The sequence below is a fragment of the Rhinolophus ferrumequinum genome, chromosome 24, assembly GCF_004115265.2.
Source record: "Rhinolophus ferrumequinum isolate MPI-CBG mRhiFer1 chromosome 24, mRhiFer1_v1.p, whole genome shotgun sequence".
Classification (NCBI taxonomy): Eukaryota; Metazoa; Chordata; class Mammalia; order Chiroptera; family Rhinolophidae; genus Rhinolophus; species Rhinolophus ferrumequinum.
Window position 1 is genome coordinate 34,586,352 of NC_046307.1, and position 18,680 is coordinate 34,605,031.

Genomic DNA, 18,680 nt, shown 5'->3' on the forward strand with positions numbered 1-18,680 from the left:
TTTTTAAGTATGAAATAGAGATAGTCTGGTCCCAGGTTTTCTATTTGTTAATTATTTTAATTTTTAGGGAACAAAGCTTTCAAACACAGACGCTAGAGTTCACAGTACTCAGCATTTATAATTAGCATGTGTTAATATTTTGTCAAATTTGTTTCATATTCTCTCTCCCCCGATTGCATTCTCCTCTTGGCATTTTCAGAATTCATTGTTATTAAGAATTTGGTGTATATCTTGCCAGGTCACATTTATCCTATCAGTGTATATGTATCTACAAACAACATATAACACTCATTATATGTTTCTTAATGCGCTTTTGTAACTTGACGTTTGTATTTTGAGATCTATCTCTTCTTAAGACTAAGACTGTTATTGCTGATGATTCTGTACTCAAAATTGCCCTTTTGTGACAAAGGGTGGCCAGCGTTAACGCTTAGTAGCTCTTTTGTGGGTTCCTCGGGAGACTTCTTTCTTTCAAATGTAAACAGCGTATGAACGAAATTACTTAATGCATTTAACTGTGGTGACAGTTCTCAGTGGATAGTGTGAAGATCTTTTTTTGTTGTTGTTGTTTTTTTTTTTAAAAAGTCATCAGTTGATAACTCTAGATATGCTAAAATCCTTGCGAAGCTGTTATCTCCATTACAGGTGAACACATCCATCGTGAACTGAAAGTAATGCTTGTAAAGTCCTTTGGTTTGCTCTAACCACACTGAGAATGATGTATCTCAGTAGCGAGTTAGTCTCTGGTATTGCTGAAACTGATCAACTATAACATCAGTCACACTATGGACATAATGGTGCTGATGGTGGCGTATTTCAGCTGTGGTGACATAAGATTTTTTTTACCCCACTGAGCAAGCTTCTGCATGCTATTCCTGAACTTCTTTCTGACACTGAGTTTATGTGACTCAACAACTCTCTGTAAGTCAACAGCTGCCAGATGCTAAATGTAATTAAGGCTTTACTTGTATTTGTAACCTACGACATGTGTTTGGAACACAGGAAGCAAGGTGGGAAAGGAAGAAAAGGAAAACTCTTGACTCAGTTTCAATTATCCTCTCCCTGTTTAATGGAAGTAACAGGCACTAGGAGACTATGGTCTTGCCATTTTCTACAAGCTCAATGGCTGGATGCTTAACATGGTTTTAGACCAGTGTCTAGATCCTAACGGTACTTGGTCATGAAGTCGCTGATTTAAGGAATTGATTTACAAACAAGAGTATATCATTGATATTCCTCCCCAAATATTTTTTGTTACAATATAGTCTCTGCATAGTTACTGAAGCAAAATACCTGCTATGCATACATTTCCCTGCTGATAGACTGTGATCTGTCTATCTCAGGAGTTGTCAGACTGCAGATGAGTTAATTAACTGCCGAGATCTAGAATAATCTTTCAGTGATGGGAAAGTCAAGATGTTTTCAAAACATCAAGGGACATGATAAAGACAGGGAACTTCATGAGTACTGTGGGTGCAGAGGTCATCTGCCTTCGTCAGAATTTCAGTGAGTTTTAGTAGCTCCTCTGCTGACATCAAATATTGTTTGTATTATTTTGAGAAAGAATATTACATTACTTACTGGAGTAAACATTAAATAGATGCAGCTTAAATGGAAAAAATATTTATATACCAGTAGAAAAATTTGGAAATGCAATCATGCACATCACTTTTTTTAGTTTTACATTGATTGGTGACATAACAATAGTAATAATAATAAATATGTATTGACTTTTTACTTTCTTCTGGAAGGTCCTAAACACACACACACACACACACACACACACACACACACACACACACTGACATATGTGGCAAGTACTGCTATAATTTCCTCCATTTTACAGGTAAGAAAATTGAGACATATGAATATCAAATAGCTTGGTCAAAACAACAGCAGTATTGTTCTCACAGTAAGAGAAATCTCCAAGCAGCTAAAACAAGACAAGAAAAGAACTAAAAATGAGCTAACAACAACAAAAAATTAAAGGTCAAATTGCAGGATCACAGTAGGTCCTCACTGAGAGCAAGGCCTGCTATCTGAGCTGCATTGGGAGATTGGATCTCAGGCTAGGAGTAAGAAAGAGGACGTGAAATGGAGATTCCTGTGTTAAACAGGAAACTTGAAAAGAGATATGTGGTTAAATCTTTTAGGAGGCGAGAATTCTCAATTTAGGCCCATATAATTTTTGAAAATTAAATGAACCAGTATCAGCTGAAATTAAATATAGTTAAATACTGAAGAAAACACACCTTCATAATTGAGAGCAAGCAAATCAACAAACAACTAATTGTGATCTTTAAAATCCTAAAACATTAGAATTTGTCAGATACTTACTTTCAACTACGTATAATAAGCAAATTAGTAAGTAAGACTATAATAGAAACACTGAACAGAAACAATTAAAAAGTGATGTGTTTTATAAATGAAATGACATAATTGTTGAAATAAAAGAAAAGTTTAGTACATACAGTAAATATGAGATCAGGCACAATTAAAGAGAGAATTAGTTAACTGAAAAAATAACCAAAAGAAATTAGAAAGATATAGCACAGAGAAAAAAGAGATCAAAAACATAATAGAGACATTTAGAGAGAATACCATTTAGCTTAATTAGTGAAGAGAATAAAGAGTATGGAAGTAAGTATTTCAGAGGCAGTGACTGAGAAATTTTTAGAATAAAGAAATCATGAATTCACAGTAATTGGAGGCAGAGCATACATCAAATAAAATTAGAACTCTAAATTCACTGATATACATATTCTGATCCCTAGCGCAACCACAAAAAAATTACATGAAAAGATAGCTAAAAAGTAAATAGAAAAAATTAAAATGAAATTTAAGAAGTTATTTACCCCAAATCAAGAAAACACAGAGAGAAACAACAAAAAAATGAACAAAAAGAAAAAAAAACATAGCAAAATGGTTTACCTAAATCCAGCCATATCAATAATTACATAATGTAAGTGGACTGTCACACAATCCAAAATAAGAGATTGTCAGGTAACTTCGTCCCAAATATATGCTATCTACAAGGGACATATTTTAAATACAAAGACACAGAAAAGTTTGAAATAAAGGAACAGAAGTAATGTATAACGTTACTGTTTATAGTAAACTCAAGAAAGCTGGTTGGATGATTTTGTATCAGGCAAAATAGACTTCAAGACTAGGAGTATTACCAGAGAAAAAATATAAATATTTGAAATTGATTAAAGGGTCAGTTTACCCTGAGATATAAAAGTGTATGTGTTAACAAACATAGTTTCAAAAAGATGACAAAGAAGTAAGAGGGGGAGAAGGAGGAGGAGGAGAAGAAAAATTGATGAAAGTAAAGAGAGACAGAGCAAAAAACATAATTAGTTACAGATTTAACTCTTTCTTCAGTAACTGATAGAACTAAACCCAAAACATCAATGAGGGTATAGAGAACAACGTTATTAATCATCTTGACCAATAAACATTTATAGAACACTACATACGACTTGAGAATACACTCTATTTTTCAGTGTCACATTCAGCAACATATACTATATTCTAAACTACAAACTAAGTCTTAATAAATTTCTGAAGGAAATCCTGGAGAGTTTGTTCTCTCTGAGGATCAATCACAATAAAAAATCTAGACAAGCCCCAAGTGTGGAAACAAATTTACACACTTCTAAGTAATTCATGTATCAAAGAAGTACAAAAGAAATTGTTAAATGTTTGGAATTGAATAATAATGAATGTGCAACAGATCCAGACTTGTAGAATACAGGTAAAGAAGGAAAGATTACATGTTTGAATATTTATTTTAGAAATAAAGATTGTTTTAAAAGCAGTGATCTATATGTATACCTCAAGAACCTAGAAAACGATGAGCAAATTAAACCCAAAGTAAGGACAGTAAATAAATATAAGAACAGACATCAAAGAAATAGAAAACAAATAAAGCAAAATAGTAAAGCCAAAAGCTGGTCCTTTGGAAAAAAACTGATAAAATTGATAAAGTCCTAGCAAGAATTGATAAACCCCTAGCAAGAATGATCAAACAAAAAAGAGAGAATACACAAATACCCCAAATCAGGAATACAAGAAACGATCTTGTTACAGATCCTATACATACTGTGTTTTCCCGAAAATAAGACCTAGCCAGACAATTAGCTCTACTGCATCTTTTGGAGCGAAATTTAATATAAGACCCGATTTTATTTTACTATAAGACCGGATCATATAATATAATGTAATATAATATAATATAATATAGTATAGTATAATATAATATAATATAATATAATATAATATAATATAATATAATAATATAATACTGGGTCTTATATTAAGTTTTGCTCCAAAAGACGCATTAGAGCTGATTGTCTGGCTGGGTCTTATTTTCGGGGAAACAGGGTAACAAAAGTATTGTCACAATGTATGACAATTTAGATGAAATGGATAACTTCCTTGTAAAATACAGTTAATAGTAAAAACCCATCTCTCAAAACTGTTAGAGATACTCACTTAATATTAATGATAAACTACTCAATCCATCAAAAAACTTACATGATTCTAAAACTATATGTACCTATAATATACTCATAATTTTAAATAGACATAAAGCAAATATTGATAAAACTATGTGGAGAAACACCCATCATAGTAGAAAATTTCATCATATATCATTCAATTTTTGATAAGACAAACAAACATCAAATTACCATATAGAAGAATTAAACACATGATTAATAATTTGGCCTAATTGACATAATAGAGTCTTGCACTCAATAATTATAGAATGTGTGACTTTTCAAATATGTATGAAATACTTATAAAAATTTATCAGGCTGTAAAACAAATGTCACAATTACTCAAAGATTTAATAACATAAAAATAATGGTCTCTAGCCAAATACAGTTAGAAGCCAGAAGCAGAAATATAAAGAAAATATACTAATACATTTGGAAACTTAATAGTTTCAGTAGAAGTATGATAATATTTAGATCTAAACAACAATGAAAATGCCATGAATCAAAACTTGTGAGATTCAATGAAAGGGATTCTTAGAGAGTAACATATAGCCTAAAATGCTTCTAATAAAAAAAAAATGACATACAGAATACAATTTTAAAGATTTGGAAAAGAACAATTGAATGAACACAAAGAAAAGAGAAAGGGATCATTTGTATTCTTAAGGGCAGAAAGTAATAAACTAAAAACATACACAGATAGTAGATCGAATCAGAAATGTAAAAACGTGCTTTTTGAACGGCAAAACAGTCATTGGTGAAACCAGTCCAGTTAAAGGAGGGCACAAATACATAATGTCAGGAATGAAAATAAAGGCAGCATTCTACAAATCTCGCAGAAATGTAAAAGGACTCAAAAATACTTGGATAACTTTGTGCCAATCCATTTGAAAATATAGATGAAATGGGCATATTCCTAGAAAAATATATTGTTCCGAAAATTTCAAAATCAATTCAAGAAAAAATAGAAAGTGTTAATAAGCCTATTCTTCATCTATAATCTGATGATCATGATGGTAGTTACAATTTGCTATTTGGTCACTCTGTGGCAGTGTTCTAAGGATTTTTACCTGTCTCATCTAATTCAATGCCCAAAATAAGGCTATGAATGTAGGGCCTATTTTTTATGTCCATTTTATAAATTAGTACATGTGACACATCAGAAGTAATTAATTCTAAGACTACATGGTCAACGAGTATTTTTTTAAACAGACACTGGAACTCCCACTATAACAGTAAGCTCTATAGTGACTATTTTACAGGACTGCTGTCCTAATTAATTGGAAAACTACTAGAAGTATTTAGGACAGTCCATTCCACACTATGAAGTCCTCACTGAATGTAAGCTAACCTATAGTCATTCACAGACACAGGACAGTTGGACTATTGCAGCTAACTCACTAGTGCCCTTTACTTTTTCTGCTTAAAATTGCTGTTTGGAGAGACCGAGTCTCACGTGATCAGATGTATACCTTTCTCATGCCTGTTACATAGAATAAGAGATCGGTATAGTTTTTAGTACAGGAATTGATTTTTAATCTTGTTGGAATTTTTATCAGTAGAAAAGAGTCTCCAGCCAGCTAGGTTACTGGACATTTTGTTTCTATTTATTTATGAATTGGCTGTTGTTCAGCAGAAACTTTTGTTGTGCCTGCTTTTTGGTTTTCCAAATTGGGCTTTGTTCAGGTTGGAACACGAAAATGACACCGTATCCGAGGAGAATGCCACATTCACCTTTCTCTTTGAAGTTCTAAAACTCACAGAGAAAACTAGGATATTGGAAACTCTCTCATCTTCGCTTGATTTGGAATGTGTTTATTTACATTGGAATGATTCTAGTTACAAACTGTAAAAGTGGTGACACATCAGACATTCAGATAGAGGTTAAATAATTAAAATTTTAGAAGCATCACAATATTAGCATTTTAGGTGCTACACATAAAAGAACATAGTTATTCTTAAAGTGCTTTTTTTGAAATATAAATATTTGACTTAAATTGTTATGAATAATAATGCATGTACACCTAGTCTGTAGTTTTAAGCCACAGGATTTTTTGTGAACAGTCTTGTCAACATTTGGGAAAATATCTGAATGTGTAAAATCAGATGAACTTTAGAAGGGCATTAAGAGAGAGTTTATGTGAACAATTTTAGTATACATAAGCATAAAACATTAGAATTCATAAGTAGTTTCTTCAGTGGCTTTCAAAATTGTTATTGCATATACAAATATGTAGATTTTCAGATTGTATGAAAATAATATTTTAGATAATGTTGGTAATTGTTTTGGACTGATTATTTTGTGTAGCTCATGCATATTTATAATTGCTCAAAATTTAAATATATGGAAACAATTTGGTGATATACTTTGATTAATCAAACAAAAATAAAAGTTTTCTCATGCATAATCACTACACTTTTTCTCAATAACTTTATATTTTGCAAAAGTTTTAGGTATCAGGTCAAATTATTTCACTTATTGTGATTAAAAGAACTATAACGTTATAGTTTATATCCTTTTCTTAAATACCTGTAAGAAAAATTTCGAGTTGATATTCATTCCTGATTTTAAAATGTAGACTCTAACATTTGTTCAAGAAAAGTGACCCATGTTTATTTACAAGAGATTCTCTTTTTCTTAGGATAAATGATCCTAGAAAAAGACCACTTATAAAAGGAATCAGTGTTTAAAAAGAACCAATATTTCATATTAAATAGTAAAAATAATTCATTGTAATTTTGTCCTGAAAAAAATAAAATTGATTATCAAGAGTGTATTTTACTTCATGCCTAATACAATTTATTATTCCAACTATGCTATAATTATTCAAAATGATAAAAAATAACAATTTTGGTGTGGAGCATAATATACATTTTATAGCAAAACTGTATGACTGTACAATATTACATCCTTCATCTTAGGTTTTCATTTTGCAGCATGATCACAGAAAGTTCATTTTTTGCAATATATATAGATAGATAGATATACATATCTATCTATATAGATATATCTATCTATATAGATAGATAGATAGATATATCTATATCTATATATCTATATCTATATCTATATCTATATCTATATATATATATATATATATATATATATATATCATGTTTCCCCAAAAATAAGAACTAGACAGATAATCAGCTCTCATGCGTCTTTTGGAACAAAAATTAATATAAGACCCGGTCTTATATTATGTTAGATAAGACCGGGTCTTATAGTAAAATAAGACCGGGTCTTATATTAATTTTTGCTCCAAAAGATGCAAGAGAGCTGTTTGTCCGGCTAGGTCTTATTTTCAGGAAAACACCATGTATATATATATATATTTTTATATAATAATTATCATTCCTCATTGAAGTTGAGATTTTTCTCGTTCTTGGTATGGTGAGGAAATTTTTTATTGTTACCTGGCCATTGAAGTATTATTTGAAGCTCTGGATCTTACTCAAACCTTCTGTTTTATCAGACCGCCTCTGGCACCAAGCCAGTAGGAAGAGTGGGACACTGAGGCTGGATTGCAGAGTGGAGGTGAAAGTCCAGGTTTCTCACTTGGCCCACTCTGACAAGGCAGGCTTGGGGTGCTTTCTTGCTGCTGAGTAAGACTTGCCCACTAGGGCTCTGCAGGTACGAACCTGGTTGAAAAGAAGGGGCACGTCCTTACAGTTCCCCAGGGGTAGTAAAATTAAATGTAACATGCAGCTTCCTCTGACACCAGTGAAGCTGGAGTGGAGAGGTGCCTCATTACCACTGGATGTGGATGGAAGTCCAGCATCCTCTCATGGCCTCCAGTGACACCTTTGTGCAAGAGGCAGGAAGGCTCATTCCCAAGGGACGAGGATGAACTTCTGGCTCACCACCTGGTCTTCTTTGATTCCACCCTGGTGTGTTTGTAGAGTGGGTGACGGCCCCGCATACAACCGACTTTACTTTGGGCTTCTTTTTTCTGCTCCCATTGGTGTTTCCAATTTGCTCATTTCTCCAGCACCAGGTCTAGGATATGTGAGACTAAAAGAAAAGCCAAGAAACTCACCACCATGTCCCTCTCCAGATCCTAGGACCCTAATAGTTTTGTCTTCTTCTCAACTCCTTTTTGACTCTCTTGTGGTTTTTATATGTATTGTAGAGTGTCTTTAGTACTTGGTGGGGGGAATAGAGAGAAGTGGGGAAGTCCATCTTGGTCTAGAACCAGAAATCCATCAAATCATCTTTTGAAGAATCCATCATCATGCCAACATCCATTTTTGTTTTCTCTTCATAGCTTAATTCTGTTAGATTTTGGTTGTTCTATGGCCTTGCTTATGATCCTAGTGCTTTAAAACAACGCTTTTATTGACGCCATGGAAATCTGCAGCTTTACAAGCTTTGCCACTTAATGTCACATTAGCACTATATTACTTTCTATTGTCAGCAAATCATTGATGATATAGACATTGACATGGTGGTTGATAGGACTGTCATATCAATGTAGTAAGTAGGTGGGGATGGGTGGGGATTGGGTTTATAAATGACCATTTGTGGCTATTCTCATGTTATAGCAACTTTTGCTTCCATGTGAAAAATCTCTGAAATTCACAGAACTCCCATAGTGAACATTTAGATAAGACAAGTTTTCTATATTGTACTCTACCACTACTACAGTTAAGTTTTATCTTTCTGCCCTCATAGTAGAAAATCTGTTCAACTGCTGACATTTTCAGTGCTATTTGTATTCCTTGGTATTACCATGACATGATAATTCTGACTTAGCGACATATGTGCTTCTCCTAGTTAAAGGTTATTTGAAAGTGTGAGAAGTTGGTAAAATCTTAGAAAATAAAGACATGATCACAATGTGCTAACATACCCTTCCTTAGAATTGTGTCCCCAAATAAAGTTAGTTAGCCAAAGGATGACTCTTGATAGATACCTACTGCAAAATTTCTCTCTCAAAATGTTTCAGCGAGGATCTGGGTTATACACAGGTTATGATAAAGGAAAAGACAACGTAAAGCAAAAGAGACTTATCAAGAGAGTTATTTTTAAAGATTTGTGTTCCACTATCCTGATCACATAATAGATTTTAGCATTAACATTCTCTCCCATCACTTTAAATTATACTAAAATTCCATGGTGTAAATATCATAGATTTTATGTAATCATTCATCTATAAAAATATTTACTCCCATTGGTAACGAAGTACGGTGCCACACTGGGAATTTTATTGGCAATAGCCATAAAACACATACCTGAGATGAAATGAATTTCACATGTTGTCCACATCTACCTTAATCAATGATATCAAGGAGATTGAAGGTAGATAGAGGGCAAACATATGTTTCATAAATATTTCAGTGCCTCCTTTTATTGTTTTGCAAGATAGTAAAGAAGGAATGAAATGTTGACTACTTTCCACTGGAGTCCTTAGCTTGGAGAATTACACAATGACTAATGTCTTTCTTTCATTCAAAGCTGGCATGGAGCTTCATAAAGCTATAATTGTACAAGATAAATTAGAGCAAAATCCGTCTTGAATCATGAGCAAAGTAAGTGCAACTGATAAGTTGACGTAGTATTAAAATCACCCCATAATATGTACATGTTGAGCATGGGGCTTCATGCCGTAAGACAAACTACATGAAAAATGTTTGTCTGAAATCACATAGAGGAATGTTTGGGACAATGGGTATGGTAAGAGCAAATGGAAAGGATCATGATAAGTTCTCCATGGAGTAAACTTGCAGTTTTTCAAAGTAGTGAGGCTGTCGCTAGATGGATACTTGCTGGGCAAGCTGTGAAAGGATGAAGGGTTGCACCACTCAACGACCTTTCATGGCTCCCTCTCCTTTTCCTCTGTATAGTAGTATTTATTACTGGATAGGCTGTAGTTCGTGTATGTGATTCTTTGATTAATGTCTCCCAATTAGGCTGTAAATATCATGGGCTGTATTTTTGTTATGCTCACTGCTCTATCCCCTGTGCCTAGCACAACTCCATGAACAATAAATATTTGTTGAATAATGTAATAAATGGTAGACCAGTTTTCTCTCTCTACTGTGTAGATGGCTCCCCCATTTCCTATATTGGGACAGCAAACTTGGGAAAGCCTTGGTCCAGAATCTATCCAAAGTACTTACAATGATGTTCCTATTCTTTGAGTTAGTTGAGGACAAAAAGGTACCAAACTAGGAATTGTGGGGAATGGGTGGCACTGGGGAATAGTGGTCCTATTGGAAGATTAAGATGAGGAGTTTAGAAGGTAATATTTTTGAGGAAACAATTCTGCTTGTAGAGGAAAGTCTGCCTTTCTGTAAGCCAGTGTGAACTCATGTACTTTCTCCTGGTAAATTCAGTATAGTACCTCTGATTTTCTTCACAATGTTGCTTGTTTGTGGCTTCAGGGCTATAAGCTTGAATTTGAAACTTGAAATATACTTGTTTTCTTTTCTAACATCTGTGGTTACTTTAAACATTTATGCAAATTTTAACTGATTCATGATGACCTCGCGTTTGTCTTAACAGAGAAATAACATTTTAATTTCTAATTTTCAAATAAATTTGATAACCAAAGAAGGGGCAGTATATTTGTTCCATGGCTTCCTGTACTGTAGGCTTACTGCCTGTTACTTCTAGTGCCCAGGTTGAAAGTCACATGAGATGCTCTGAAAACTGAGGCTTCTTTTCCTCACACAGATGTTTCTCTTTTCCTGAGGAGGTCTTTGAAGCTAGTTCCAGATAATGAGATGTGGGAAAACCATCAGAAAAGTTGCCTTAATACATAAACACTCCATTTCCAATGCAATCATATAGCTAAAAATTCCCACATGTGGAATAAAAACATGTATGTTTAATTGGGCTTGTTTTCATTTATTGTAGGAAAAGGAAGCAATATATTTCATGACTGTCCAGAAAAAAAATATGAGCTCTAGAGACGAGATGGGAGAATGCTAACATTCAACAACTTTTTTTTTCATTTACTTAGGAATGAGAAAAGCCACAGTAGAGAGGAAAGTATTGTAGTATCAGATATATATTAACTCAATAACTTTAGTTTTATAGACTACTGAAACTGAAATATACATTTTAGTGTGCAATTGTGAGACAATACCTAATTACCAAGGATTCAAACTGGAATGAGTACGCAGGGCAGACAGCATGATAAAATGGAGCTAGGGAATAAACAGCCCTTGAGAACTGGCTGATGACAATCAGGACCCTTTCTTCCCTGCACGGGGGTAGGAAGGCATCCCATATGCCCACAGGAATGTTTGCTTGGGATAGCCCCCCAATGAGTAGGTTTTACTCCACAGAGACAGTCATGTGTAGAAGCGGGTTTGATTCCATTCACACAGCCAAGTAAGGCTGTGGAAGTGCAACCTGCTGTGAAGAAAGGAAAGTAAAACCTCAGAATAAAAATACTTGTCTGTTACAAATTCACATTGCATTGGGTGGATATAAACAGTTGTTTGACACCTTTTAAAAACAAAAGCTGAGAAATGATATCATGTATGTGGACTAGCACAGAGTGTGAAGTTTATCATGAGCTGGAGACATGAGTGATAGGAATGATTCTCATGTAATCAATATACATAGAGTGAAACCCATGGCGTTGGTGTTATTTAAGATTTTCTTCACTGGCATTTCTTCACTGCATTTTTTTCATTGTCTACATATTGGTTACAGACCAAAAAATTAGTTTTATGTCAATAAATGGAGCGTACCACATGACTTCATCTAATTTGCGTTGCAACCTTGAAGAGTCTTTTAACAAGCTGAATAGTAAAGACACAAATGCGTAGAGCATCCCCTGTGCCAAAATGTTGCCAAATTCGTTTTTGACTGAGACAGTTAGACGTTGTAGAAAGAGCACAAGATTGGGGGCTGCAGATTAGAGGTGAGTCCTGGACCTGCCACGTGCCCAGATGTGACCTCAGACGCATTATGTCACCTCCCTGTAAAGTGTTCAACCCCTCAACTGTTGGGCTATGAGGAGATTTAAATGAGATAAAGCTATAAAGTGCCTGGTCCCATGCCTGAAACACGGGAACGTCCATGTGTTCAATAAGTACCTCTTCTCTTCCTCTTTCCAGGAAAACCCCATACCCGTCCCATGCACACCCACAAGTACACATACTCACATTCCATAGGTGAAACCTAGTTGTGGTTTTAAATTGTGTCAGCGAAGAGAAATTGTTTGATATCATTTTAAAACAAAAGGACTAACTCTTCATCCCTAGGATGGTGATTTAATTAACAAATTGTTTACTAATATGGGATATGTATGTATCCCATATAAGTCACACAGCTACCCTGAGAGGAATTTAAGAGATTAATACCCAGATTTTACAGATGAAAACATTGAGGCTCAAGAAGTAAGAGGCTTGCCACAATGAGACTTACCAGTGGGAAGCTAGGACTGGTACCCAGGTCTCCTGGCCACCACTCACATTTATTGGAGGATTAAGGTTCTTTGGCATGAAGACAGACTGCTCAAGATCAGATCCAGGTTTTGCTACAGTCTAGATGTATGACCTTGGGTAAGTCACTTGAATTCTCTGTTCCTCTGATCCTCAATTTCCTTATTTACAGAATGATTACCGTAATAGTATCATCTTTATAAAATTGTTATAAAATTTTACAATTTAAAATAAAAATTGCAAAGTAAAAGATACCTGGAGCAAAGTAAGTGCTCGGTACATATTAGCTATTTTTTCCAGCTCCATGGCGCTACCGAGACAACAGTAAATGCTTAAAACTTTTCGAAATAAAATCTGAGCATTCTGTCCTAGGATTAAAATTCATGTTTGATGCATCCTTTTTGTTTTGTTTTCAAATTTACCCCAATATCCTAAATCCCCTCGCCCAAGACCTTGTCCTGTCTACTGTGGCCAATCTTGTATCTGTTTAGATGGAAAAAGTGTCTGTCTGCTTTTTGTAAGAATAGATTTGAACTTCGAGAAGCATTTCGCAAATGTTAACGGGTCTCTCTGTTGCTGTCACCCTAGGCACGAATTTCAGCCTTGCGGAACTGGGCATCTGTGAGCCCTCCCCGCACCGAAGTGGCTACTGTTCCGACATGGGGCTCCTTCACCAGGGCTACTCTCTGAGCGCAGGGTCCGACGCAGACTCCGACACCGAGGGAGGGATGTCTCCAGAACACGCCATCAGACTGTGGGGGAGAGGGATAAAATCCAGGCGCAGTTCCGGCCTGTCCAGTCGTGAAAACTCAGCCCTTACCTTGACTGATTCTGACAACGAAAATAAGTCAGATGATGAGAACGGTAGGCCTGCTTCTTCAATACATCTTTTTCCTGTTCCGGGTACTGCACGATGTGGGTCTTGGGGTGTTTTTATTGTTTAATAAAGAGGCATCTAAAACCATTCATTTTCTTTTAAATTGACTCCGTCTCCCCACTCTGAGCTAGGGGAAAATAAACCAGCCAACCTCAAGCGCACGAGACATGAGGAGAGAATTTTTAAATCGCCTTTTGATGATAACACAATACTCAGGTGAAGTCGGTTGGTCTTATTAGCAAGTAAATTACGTTGCAAAAGAGGAAACTTGATAAACTATGACCTATACCTAGAAAATGTCCTCTCACCACGAGTTTCTAGCTCCTTATATTGATTGCCCCTTCCCAGGAAATGGCAACCTGGGTTATTTTTTTTCGTGACGATCTCTTAAGAATCCTACCTTGTCCTAGACTTTCATTTCCAGGCGGCAGTGCCTCATATCTGTATTGAAGATCAAACTGGGAACAGATGCTCTGGAGTTTAATAATGACAAATAGGAAGGGACTTGTCTTCAAAAAAGTGCTCTCTTATATGTTTACTTTTCTCCTTGGTACCTCTGTAGGTTAATGGCTTCCCGCGTCTTCTATCGCAAATCACTATTGCTTTTCCATCAGCTTTGTAGATGGATTTTAATGAAACTTTGAAAATTAAATGCTTCCGATCATTAAGCAGTAAATATAGGGAAGCCTAAGAAAGTCATTAAAGAGATAAGGTGCTTATTTGTGGATTTCTGAGGGACTCACAACTGTGTTTAGTCAAAAACATTTTTAAAAAGACAAATTGCGTTAGGTACAGTTGATTTATGAAGGAAACATCAAAGGGTATGTGAGTTGTTATGAATATATTGTGTGTTTGCTAAAAGAATTGCCATTAAGATGTTTAGAAATAGATCAGTTAAGGATGTTTATGTGAAATATTATAAACTTCTAGAGTAGCTTTCAGTATTTTCTTGTATTTAAAAAAAGAAAAAAGAAATTTGCCGGCATACAGCTTGTTGTGAATGCAAAAGCATAGCTATATATTACTTAATCTCAAAACTGTTGAAAATATATAATTTCCTTGGTAAGTTGCATATATTAAAAAGATGTCACTTTGTTGCATTTAAATTTATGTTTAATTCTGAAATAATTTATTCTACAGTGGGGACAAGGGGATGTATCTTACTTATGCCTTCGTTCATGTAGCTAATCAAGGTGTACTCTCAAGAAAAAATCTGCACTTGACTCCTTTTGAATTTTAACAAAATTCTGCCTCTTGGCACATTCAACTCTCTAAGATGCTTAGTTGATAGGAAATTACTTTTAGAAGTTTTCATAAAGGCATACATTGAATTCATTTACTGTTGTACTTTTTCAACTTCAGTGTGTGTTAGATATGATTTAAATGGAGGTAGTTTGATTGCCTAATAAATAAAATCACTTGTAATCCAGGAACTTAAGTAACATTTTAAACAAGGTATTTTAGCAGATCTTCCGTGGTTGGTATTCTCACTGGTCTTATGGAAACCATCTACACAGAATTATTTATACATATTTATAGAATCCACACCCTCTGTTTTTAAAGCTATATACATCTTTAAAAACTAAACTAGTAAGGGGAGGTCTCCAATAAAGCAAAGGAAGCAAAACATTGTTGCCTCGAATTTTCCTAGAGCTGTTATGGATGGGCGAACTTTATAATTAATTAAGTATTTGGTAGACCAGTAGTAGTCTCTTTTTTCCAATATTATTTAGAACATCACATTTGAACAGTTTTCACATATGGGAGTCTGTGTAAAGCCCTGCGTACTGATAGGAACTAAACCCTTAGATATTGTGTCTCATTTTTTTTTTCCTTCTGTAATGCGAGTTATAATGCCATCAGAATTGCATAAAGAAAAATGTACTCAGAAGTACGAAGCAAGCCTTTTGTGCCTGAGTCTGGGAGATTACCACGAAAGTTCGAAGGCCACAGTTCAAACGTAGGTGATCGCTGGTTACTTTAAAATGTATAGATAGAATAATGCGTTTTCTTTTCTCTTTTTAAAAAAAAATGAAAAATATTTCACATATTTAAAAGATGTACATAATACATATTCTGTTCTCATTTGGGTCCAGAAATGAAAAACAAGAAATTGTACGCGTCACATCTTCAACTCTTTAAGCAAATAAAAAGTAAGGCACAGGCTACTCTGCAGGCTGAGGTGTTAACTTCAGTAAACTTCTTGCTCTTTCTCTTTGACAAATTCCATCTAGCTCACAGAGAAATCAATGTGTTTTCACATCACTGGTTTTATGAAGTTTGGGAATGTATTATCATATAGATTGACAGTTGCCCCACTGATTCCACACCACAGCGTGGACACTTACAAAGCCGTCATTAATTTCCTCACACTTGTACCCCGCAATGGCTTCCTCCATAATAAACACTCTGTCCTTCAGAACTAAATCAATAACCTTTTAGGTATGCCTCTCTTGAACAGGAAGTAGCAAGAATCTATACTTCGCAAAAGAAGCTCTCCAATTCCGTTTTAGATTTTAAGGATATATGGCCATAAAACGAATCTTTTCTTTGGAGCCCATATATTTTTATTTCCTTTTTTTATGATGGGGTCTTGGGGTACATAAAGTTTCACAGTGCTTATTTTAAAAAAAATCACCCTTAAAAATTCCTATCGTGGTTTTTCTAAGCATAGGTAGAAAGTGAAGACAAATCTCAAAAACCTTCTTCTCTTTTTATTGTATGAAATATGAACCCAGCCTTCAGACCCATGCAGTAAAATTGCCACTGCCAACAGTGCTTCCTGCGTGCTACTGTGACAAAAATGACCTACTAGTGACTTGAAAGTACTGTTACGCTGAACACACCGATGAATTTGTCTTTTTTTTTTTTTTCTCCCAGCACAGACACTTCAGAGTTATCACCACTCACAGCTCTGTGTCTTACACTCACTGTATGACCACCAAATTAACGCTGCGCTGGTTTGGGTTGCTTTAAATAGATAAAACTCTCAGGTTCAGGTTATTTTATCCAATTCTTTAACTCTGTCTTTAAGGTAATGATGACTTGGTTAGAAATGGCAATGAGAGTTGAGAATACCTGGGCCAAGTTTCTGCTGCTGTGAAATTTGACTGCATCCATAGACAGGGCTTTCCCAGTGATTTTTAAATTAGAATCATTCCTTTTTTGGGTAATAAATGTCCCACTTAAAATATATCCTCTCCAAGGCCCTTTGTCTCATCCGAATTATGGAGAAAATGGGGCAGTCACTAATACACAAGAATAACTAATTGCCTTCTTAAAAATGCGGAATAATAGCACACACTGTAAAAAATCTGGTCTCTGTACTCTTGACTCCCTTAGGCAGATTCTTCACCTTGGGGACTCAAAAATATCCTTGAGTTGTTTTTTTTTCTTTTTCATTCCATCATAATTCTAGTTTTCGTGATTTTATTGGAAATCCAGAAAGGAAAAAGAACAAAAAGACAAAGAAAATAAACTTGGGTCTGGAGTAGGAAACCAGAAATCACATAAAATTAAATCTGGCGTTGGTTAAAGCTTTAAAAAAAAAATCATCCTTCCCTCCCCGTCCCCGTCCAAAATAAATAAGGACAATGTTCATTTTCATCTGTTGTCAATTGGGAAATTTATAATTTTCATAATGTACTTTGAGGTTCAAAATATAAATGTTGGGTTAATTCCATTGCATTTCACAAAATGCATTTATAAAACAAGCTGGCTCTCGGCACATAATGGATTTGTGTAAAGTGTATTTGTGGAACACAGATTCTATTAGATTGTGTGTCCTCTTGGCAGAGGTCTGCAGTGTTCCTGTCTCCTCAGAAGGGCTTGGGCACATCCGGGTACTCATTGCATGTTAATTGAGACATGGGACATGAACTCTGAGGGGAGGAAGATTTTCCAGAGAGGTAATGTCTGTAGGGTGTTACCGCCAACCACATTTCATTCATTTGTCAGAGGAGGTGAATTTCTTCATTTCTCTTAAAAAAAAATGGCTCCTTAATAAATTTCACATGAGAGTGCCCTGTAAGAAAACACCTTCAAGACCTGATGTGAGCTTCTATTTCTGCCCCACTCAATGACATACTCTTAAACTCACTGTGTGTCTTAGAATCCACTCTACTCCTTTCTTCTCCCCCAACCCACATGTTAAAGTTACAAGGAAGGCCTAGAACAGATGTAAAAACTTACTGTAAGCACCAGATAATTATAGCCCAGGGCTCATACTTTTGCTCTTAAAGTCGGGAGAAAGAATAATAAAAGAGGGAAGCTACAAAAATTATACAGTAATATTTGACTGTACTTTTGATGTTGATACTGGAATGATTTCTTTTGCAGCCAAATTTTATAGAAAAAACATCCACGTAACCTAAAGAAAGTAATTTCTTAAATCTTTAAAAATCATAAAAGAAAACAAAACAAACTTTACATCCATTTTGGTGACAATTATTTCAAATTTTGTTTTTAAGCTTTATTTTTTTTATACTTGATAATTTGAAAGTAACATTTATAAAGAAGAATATATATATATATGTACGTATATGTACATATATATATGTACATATATATATATATATATATATATAAAAGAATATGAGACAAAAAAGGACCTGAGCACAGAATGTCACAGGTTTTCAGTCTTCTCTATTCCTAAGTGAAAGTATGATTTGATTTTAATAACTGGTTGGATTCCCCAAAAGTGCAGATATCAGAAGCTATAAAGGTACCTTATTTTACAAAAAGCTTATTATCACTTTGTTATAAAGTTGTTCATAAGAGTCCTAAATATATTATCACAATGTGAAAATACAGCTGATAATAATAGAGAACCAGAAAGAAAATGTAGGACTATCACATTGTCTGGTGGCTTCATATATAAATAAGCAAGAAGTGAA

General features: G+C 34.7%; 1 protein-coding gene across 2 annotated transcripts in view; it reads left to right on the plus strand.

The window, feature by feature from the left end:
• TENM2 (teneurin transmembrane protein 2) overlaps positions 1-18,680 on the plus strand; it is a 1,147,948-nt gene that overhangs the window by 335,844 nt on the left and 793,424 nt on the right. For both annotated transcript variants that reach the window (XM_033096732.1, XM_033096733.1), the window contains one exon: positions 13,497-13,772. In XM_033096732.1, coding sequence (XP_032952623.1) covers positions 13,497-13,772 — 276 coding nt within the window. The remainder of the gene's footprint in view (positions 1-13,496; positions 13,773-18,680) is intronic.